We start from the raw sequence: 8,646 nt of genomic DNA, 5'->3' as shown, positions 1-8,646 counted from the left end.
CTAATTTTGGTATTTTAATAGAGACAGGTTTTCACCATGTTGGCTAGGCTGGTCTCCAACTCCTAACTTCAAATGATCTGCCCGCCTCAGCCTCCCAAAGTGCTAGGATTACAGGCAGGAGCCACCACGCCCAGCCTAGAAGAGGTTTCTTTAAAACTGTTTTTAATATCTTTTTTATGTTGCCCATGTCCAGGTGTTTACCTATAATACCTATATTTTTATTGAAAGATGAACATGTTACTATATCACTATTCACTATTCACTATAACCATAATTTTCAAACTGAGAGTCATTATCCATTAACAGGCAATGATAACAACGTATTGGTTTGTGACCATAATTTTTCTTTTAATGATGTGAAAGAAAAATAGAATAGAAAATATCAGTGTGCATCAAACATAGTAAGAGTTGTTTCATGAATCTCGTTTCCACTACATAAAGGTAGTTATATATTTGTATGTGTGCTGGTACATAACGTAAAAATGTATTTACGTCTTATTATGAGTCACAGACAAAAATATTTGCAAGCAAACTTACTTAAATAGGGCTTTGCAGAAAGAAAAGGTTTCTTCCCCTTCATGAACCACTCTCTGACTTTGCTTTCAAAATAAAAGCTTTTGCTTAATTACAAAATCAGTATCTGTTTATTGAAGAAATTTTGGAAAACACAGATAAGCAAAAAGAAGAAGATAAATTTTTTAAAATAATTGTACCACTAAGAATGGCATTCACATATGATATATTCGTTATTTTTTTCTTGGGTGTATATTTATGCAATTTTTAATTTTTTTACTACATTTAGGGCAGTATTGTGCACACAATTACAAAACCTTCTTTTATTCATTTACTAAGTTATCAGGATTTATCCATTGATCTTAACAGACTTCCACATCTCTACATCCATGTTTACCACATGAGGATTTTTAGAGCTCTGTCTGTATTACACTGTCCATTATGGTAGCCATTGGCAACTTGTGGCTATTGAAATTTTAATTAATTAATTAATTAATTTTTGAGACAGAGTCTCACTCTGTTGCCCAGGCTGAAGGGCAGTGTTGTGCGATCTTAGCTTACTGCAACCTCTGCCTCTCAGTTCAAGCTATTCTCCTGCTTCAGCTTCCCAAGTAGCTGAGATTACAGGCATGTGCCACCACAGCTGGCTATTTTTGAATTTTTAGTAGAGTTGGGATTTTACCATGTTAGCCAGGTGGGTCTCAAACTTCTGACTTCAAGTGATCCACCTGCCCCGGCCTCACAAAGTGCTGGGATTACAGGTGTGAGCCACAACGTACGGCCTAAATTAATTTAAATTCATTACCTTAGCTGCACTGTCCGTATTTCAAGGGCTCAATAGTCACATATGGCTAGTGGCTACTGCATTGGACATTACAGAGATAGAACATTGTCATTACCATAGATAGTTCTGTTGACAGTGCTAGACTGGGACCATGTGATGATTTTCCTTAAACTCTGTCATCACACCAAATACGTACATCAACAAATTTCAGGACAAAATGCAGTGGAAATTACTTAATGTTTGGTCATGGGGCCTTCTAACTACTCCCTTGTGTGGGAAGACATTCCAAATGCGACCACTGGCGCCAGCTTTATTCCATGGTGCCTGGACACCCACACCTTGACTTTGATTTCCCACTGTAGCATAACATTTGCATTTCAGCCAGCATTGCTTTCTTAAAATATAGCATGTTTAAAGCATCTGTCTTGAGGATAAATATTATCTCATAAAAATCCATATATAATGTTCTAATTGACAGTTTAAGAGAAAATAATGTTATCCTTTTACTAACATACTTTTAAAAGTAAACATTATTGAATTGAATAGAAGGTCCTTACTCTTTTCATCAGGAAGTAAGTCAGCTTGCAGTATCTCAGTGGCCCCCAAAAGTATCAGTAATACAGGTGCCATGATGATCATATCCTACAGAAAACAAGGGAGATACCAAAATCATCTTGCTGCTATTTTTAAGAAAAACTGATAGCTGCTTTCTAACATAAAATGTAGTTGTTTGGCCATTTGACAAACATTTATGGCATATTTGTGATGTGCTAGAAATACAAACATGACCAAATCTTGGACTTTGCCCTTCTGATGTAGATTCATAGCTTGAAAGACAGAATGAAATATAAATTGATAAATATAAACCAGTTGAAAAACTGCCCCCAATAAAGGTGTGTATGGAATACAATAGGAGCAGAGACTTTTAATTTGCCATCTAAAGGGTGAACTAGAGTCCTTGACACACACAACAGGGAAAAGACATTCCTGGTGGAACCCAAGGTATGTTCAAAACTGGAAGAGAAGGAAACAAATAGGAGGGTATTGCTTTTCGGCAAGAGACCAGAGCAGAACTTTGAACGGTAGAAGTTCTAGCATAGTCAATAAAAGAAACAAACAACATTACCGTTTTCACTATGAGGATTTAAAGATGAGCAAACATGACAGGAAACTTCAATCTAAAACAATTGGTAGCCTGAGAAAGAGAAACTTTGTCTCACCAATCCAGAATCAACTTGTGGTACTTTGACTTTGGAGAGGTTTTCTTTTTTCTTTTTTTTCCCCAAAAGGGAGCAGGTTACAAAATAATTGAAAAACATAGTGATAGACCTGGGGAAAATAAAGACAATATTTCTATCTCCTTGAAACAATTGGGCAATGAGAAGGAATCGAGAGCTGGAAATGTGATAACCCAGGGTGAACACACACCAAAGTCTCCGCATCCTGTTCTACATGTCAAAGAGGGGAGTTGGTGATCTCTTCCTGGGAATTGTAGATGAGAAGTCTTGAGTTTTTCTTCTGCACATTTTGAAAGGCATTTCTCATAAGAACTTAGCTTTAAAGGGCAGATAACACGCATGGCTTCCCCCTGTGTTGCCCTCACTTTTACACAGCAGTTCTTCCTACTCTCTTACCACGTGCTCCCCTCAGAGATTTGGTACCAGACACATGTGGCTGTTATATATGATGGAAATCCCTTCCACGGACATTATTCCTACCCATGAAGGAAAGGAGTCTGAAAGGTGAAATAATCTGCCAAAGATCAAACAGCTGTTAAGTAATGGAGCCTAGACCCCATCTCTGATCTTTCAATGGCGAAACCTATGCTCTGTCAACTTTATGGTACTAATTACAATGATTTATAATTTCAGCTAAAACATTTATTTAAGTGGCTTGGTATTTTCCAAATATAATTCTGGTAGAACCACAGGAGAGACCTGGGCTAAATGAATACCTCCAGGAAATAGCACAGAACACTTTTAACTTCATTATTACTTCTTAAATTATTACTTAAGTTGCTGCTATTACTGCTGAACTTACTAATGAAATTGGTAAAATGCCACAACAGCAGGAAAGGATCAACATATAAATCACTCAATTCCTTTTCCAATAAACTTAAGTATTGTTGATCAGAACTATGCCAGTTTTTATTTTAAAATCCTGTTTATTTTTCTCTGAGGATTTCACACTATGTAGAAATAAAAAAAAAAAAATGACGATAACAACAAAAGCAGGTACTCTATAATTTAAAATTTAAAAATAAAAAAAAAGTGAGAATTTTAATGAATTAAGAGAAAACACTAGTAGTCTACTAAGCCTGAGAAGCAAAGATACAAATTCCTTAAGAACACCAACAAAGATAGCTTCCTCTTTAAGTTATGAAGGTGATTTCTTAAAATGTCAGCATTTCCTGAAATAATATTAAATATGTTCTCATTTTGCACTAATTTTTCAATAATAGAAATTCTAGGTCAGAAAAAACTGCACAATTAATTTTTTTGTGACTTTCACTGACTGGCAAAGTAGAACTATGTTATAAGTGTACTTGTAAAAACAATAAACATCTATTTATCCTTTGCAATTAAATTGTTAAAGTAAATAATAAAACTGTTGAATATCTCAGTGGAGAGATAATTGAATATTTTATGTAAGCAGGCACTCTCCCCTAGAATTTGTCATGTATTCTGATTTTATAGCTCCCAAAATAGAATTGTTTTCAAATTTGATCATTCAAAAAAATTTTGATTATTAGTTTTGGCCATAAATAAGTAGATAACTTTTCATGTCTCATTGTTGTATTTTATATGTAAAAGAGATGCTTTTGAACAAAATCAGTTGTCCTATAGGCAGCACAAGGTACTCAATAGGGGTCTAAATATTACCGAGCATGAGTTTTTTATGTGTTAGTCAGATAAATTTTACATAAGGTTGAATATTACTAGAGCTTCAGGATTTGGTACTATGTTTTCTACAATTCTGCTCACTCTCTGTGGCCTCTTAGTACTTCTTATCCCTGCTAAAAAATATAAAAAACAAATCTCTTCAGGCTATTTCTTTAATCCAAAGATACACTATTATATAGACGTCAACTGTGTCATATTTCACTATAAAATAATAGAGCAACTTCATTAGCTTAAATATATATATATCAACAATATGTTCGACTCATTCTTCTCATGGGTACCAATTAAAATCTAGCAGAAAACCATTAAATTGTTAAAATAAGATGCAAACTAAACAGAATGAAGCATAGGTTGTTTATCACCAGGAATACGTGCTCAGTCTCTAAGAAAAATCATGATCTACTTGCTCATATAACATTTCATCGAGTCAATCTAAAATTCCTTAAGTGCTCTCTAAAAATCTAGTTTCTGATAGGTGTAACATTTTTTGAAACTTTGGAGAAAACAACCACAACCTCCTTCTCTATAGGTGTTTCTAGAAAGTTGGGTGAAATTTTGACAATTAGCAGTGGATTTCCCCAGTGTTCTTGAGAACTGATCAAATTCTACTGAAGTTCAGACTTACAAATATTTTCCCCTCTTCTTTTCCTAACTTATTTTTCTGCCTGGGACATTCGTTTCATAACCAAAGTTATACTGGCACCCCTGTTTTTAAAACCTTTTTGAGTCAACTGTGGTGACACCTAATTCCAGACTCAACCTTAGTGGCAGAAATTGTAAAGCAACTGAGAAGATTCATGCTCTGTTAGGCCTTTAAATATAAAGAGTTTACTTTCTCTTTTATCCTGTACAGTATAATCAGCAATAAAAGTTATCTCTTGGGGGATGAAGAATAAATAAACCAAGGTATAAACTGCAAAAGACATGTTTACCTAGGTATATTGCGTTACCCCCCAATGAAAAACTGCACATTCATGTCTAAATATATAAATGAAAAATAAGGACCACTTATGCATGTAATTTTTTTTTTTACTACTACTGTACTTTTGATTAAATTTCTGAAATAGTCCTAAAATATAACTCATGAGTTCAGGTTGTGGCTATAATCATAAAACTCTCTGTCAGTCCAAGTGGAAATGGTGTTGCCACCTTGAGTATTTGGAAAAATAGAAAAAGGAGTTTGCTATAAATATCCCAGTGGTTAAATATTTCCTGCCAATTGCACACGGTGCAATTTGTCATCCCACATTCATGCTCCTGGGCATACCTGTCTACAGACGATCCTCTTGTTCCAATCAGTACTCAACAGTAGATGGCGAGGACCGTGTCTGTCGTGTCTATGCTCATGGCTGCAACACCAGCATATAGCACAGTGTCAGGCACAGGACCGATGCTCAGTGTGCCTGGCCCTGTGTGGAATAGAAGCAAATTAGTGCACAGCCCTAATGTGCAATGTGCGGTGAAACCTAACAGAGGAATGAGTTAGGTCAGGAGTGCAGCAGGCTGGGGAGTGTGTAACAAGTCTGGCTGACTTTAGATACCTTGCCTAAAAATTTCCCATGCAGTGTTTCAAGTAATATAAACAAATGAGGTGATTTAACTTCTAAAACTGTATTATGCTTTGAAATGCAAACTTTTAACAAATAGCTACATAAATTCCTTTTTCGATAACCATGAAAGAGGACATATTCACTTAAAATAGAAATCATACCAGGTAATAAAATGTTCAGTATGGTAATTCATTAAAGCGAGTACTAAGTATATTATTCACATGGCTATAAAAGCACCATCACTTTTCATGTGTTTATTAATTTTAGGCTCATGGGTATTAAAAGATTCTAATTTTTCTTCTCTCTCTGTCTCTCGTTTTATCCCCTTTTTTTGGTTCCATTTCATCCTTTTTTTCTGTCTACATGGAAATATGCTTACCTTGCTTTAGGTAAATACATTAATGAACACAAAAGCAAGTGAAATATTTCAGCAAATTTGTGTACATTTTATATACAATGAAACCATCTTGGAAATCCAAGAACCCCTGCCAGAAAGAAAAAGCAGAATGCCTCCTTCAGTTAGATAAAGTGCCATTATCTACTTTTTGTTGTTGTTTCTTTATTTGTAGATTTCTTGCTTAACTCTGAAACTTCCTATTTTATTATACCCTGTACCATATTTTGAAAACTCATTTATTTTCTAAGAAATCTTGGCAGAATATATGTTTTCATTTTAATTGCATAATTATCTAGAGCTGTGGAAAAGAAATGTCTTACATAAGCATCAACAAAACCATAGGTGTTGTTTTAATATGACTCACCTTGCCACGGATCTGCACATCTCAGTTACTGAGCCAAAACACAAGAATAGAATGCTATACCAGAATCAACATGACCTGCCTAATAATGCAAGTTTAATAGGACCATTATTAGTTCTGTCCCTGCTAATAATACTAGAATTATAAAGAGTTTTGTTTCCCCTTTTTGTTGTTTACAAGTTTGTCATATATGTAGAAGTCATTGTTTCTTGCTTTTCCTGACCCTCCTCCCCACCCTGGGTATAGTGAAATTATTAGGAGGTGGAGCACAGGGTATTGTTTAGCCCATGTCATAGAAAAAAGATATTTATTTGCTTACTCTGTGGTGAGTGAAGCATTTGATTCCCACTTACTGAGAAGTGCAGTGGCCATCGATGAGAAGCAGCGGCAGGGCATTGAGAATGAGCTTTATCTCTGGGTGCACTACTTTTTAACTTAGAGGCGGTTCTTCACTCTTTCATCATCACAGCTGTAATGGTTAAAAACTCTTGGGCAGCTTCCTTCACGATGGGATGGCAACACATTTTCTCTAAGAAAATATGGAGGAGGATTTGTACAGAGCAACTATGTAGAAGCCAAACTGGAACTCCCAACAACCAAACTGCTGTCAAATGAAAGAATCTCTCGTCCAGATAGCCATTATCTGATAACTGTCTCGTCTGCGTTTTCACTCTCTTTCAGAGCTGGTTTGCTCTCTTCAGGAGTTGGAATTAGCTTTTACTCATGGTGACAAGGTAATCAAGTTTTCTGTGGGTGCTCTAAGCCGTTGCATTTCTGTTCTGTTTATGTGCCTTGTTTGGCTAGAGTAGTTACTGTGCCTTTATCTCCTAGGCAACACTGACACATGATTTGATAGGAAATAGGGCCTGAGGAGTACCCTCTCCCTACTCACTAGGCAGTAGCAGCAATTCTCAGCCCTTAGAGAACAGCCTTAACTCTTCTCTGCTTTGTAAGCAGGTCTGGTACCCTCAAATAAATATGTGTGGGGGATGTGTTTCTGGGTGTGATAAATTGCTACTCTCTGTCACCTGAGATCATCCTACACAAATTGTAACAATGGCAGTGTTGGTCTGTGGGTGCACCCAAGACCACCTTCCTCACATTACACCCATTGTAGCACCCAGCTGTCTTCAGAATGCTTCAACTTCAGCAAACCTCCTTGGCTTTTCCTGTCCTTTGTTCTACTTCTGTTTGATTCCTCCTGGGGAATTTCGAGGAGACTGACTAGCAAAGCTGACTTAAAAAAAAAATAGCTTAGCGTGTGAATAGATAAGAATAGTGCTTCTTGTATGACCCAAGGCAGAGAGTAGTAAGTAGTTGCCTTTGGAAGGAGACCTTCAGTCTAGCCTAAGGGATGAGTGATGCAGGATTCACTGTCTCCTTAGGAGCCGGTGAGAGTCTCAGACAGAGCAGATGCAGAAAGATGGTTGCCCAGGTTAGATCAGTGGTTCTGTTTGTGAGATGATACACGGGCTTCCTGGAGGAAATTTCCGAAAGGCTCAGGGTAGGAGCTGTGCAAGTACAGTCAGTGTGTGTGCTTGGGGTTCCCAAGGTGACAATTTTAGCAGTTGCCAAAATGAAACTGGAGCAATTGTTGTCAGGTTGAAAATCGTTGTCAGACCTGAAAAATGTGATTTTCCTTGGGGAAAAGAGAAGTAACACAAGGAACAGAGAGAGATCCATTTATTTGCTAAGAGGCACCCAGAAAAGTTTAGCTATAGTATCAACCATCTGGCCTACTCTTTTAAGTCCTGCACATCTGTTTATACCTGTAGCATATTTCTCACTAATGAAGCCTTAAAAATACGTATTAATCATTGTGAAGACATTAATTTCTGGCTTAAAAGTCTGCTTTAATGGTCTCTCTCTCTCTATATATATATATATATGTATATTTTTTGAGACGAAGTCTCCCTCTGTTGCCCAGGCTGGAGTGCTGTGGTGCAATCTCTGCTCGCTGCAACCTCCACCTCCCAGGTTCAAGCGATTCTCCTGCCCCAGCCTCCCAAGTAGCTGGGATTACAGGCCCCTGCCACCACGCCTGGCTAATTTTTTGGATTTTTGGTAGAGATGGGGTTTCACCATGTTGGCCAGGCTTGTCTCGAATTCCTGACCTGAAGTGATGCACTTGCCTTGGC

At 37.0% G+C, this 8,646-nt stretch overlaps 1 protein-coding gene across 3 annotated transcripts in view; it reads right to left on the bottom strand.

The window, feature by feature from the left end:
* Positions 1–7,293, bottom strand: part of IL5RA (interleukin 5 receptor subunit alpha) — a 40,781-nt gene extending 33,488 nt beyond the window's left edge. For 2 of the 3 annotated variants that reach the window (XM_017881651.1, XM_017881653.1), the window contains exons 1-4: positions 6,862–7,293; positions 5,468–5,609; positions 2,424–2,492; positions 1,855–1,939 (exon numbers count right to left, since the gene is read on the bottom strand). In XM_017881651.1, coding sequence (XP_017737140.1) covers positions 1,855–1,936 — 82 coding nt within the window. In that variant the 5' untranslated portion in view covers positions 1,937–1,939; positions 2,424–2,492; positions 5,468–5,609; positions 6,862–7,293. The remainder of the gene's footprint in view (positions 1–1,854; positions 1,940–2,423; positions 2,493–5,467; positions 5,610–6,861) is intronic. The other variant, XM_017881652.1, reaches the window with a different exon arrangement.
* Positions 7,294–8,646: the final 1,353 nt, after the last annotated feature.

This window comes from Rhinopithecus bieti, unplaced genomic scaffold (genome assembly GCF_001698545.2).
Source record: "Rhinopithecus bieti isolate Rb0 unplaced genomic scaffold, ASM169854v2 scaffold_12640, whole genome shotgun sequence".
Classification (NCBI taxonomy): Eukaryota; Metazoa; Chordata; class Mammalia; order Primates; family Cercopithecidae; genus Rhinopithecus; species Rhinopithecus bieti.
The sequence above is the reverse complement of the archived record's forward strand: the minus strand, read 5'-3'. Positions and strand labels throughout refer to the sequence as shown.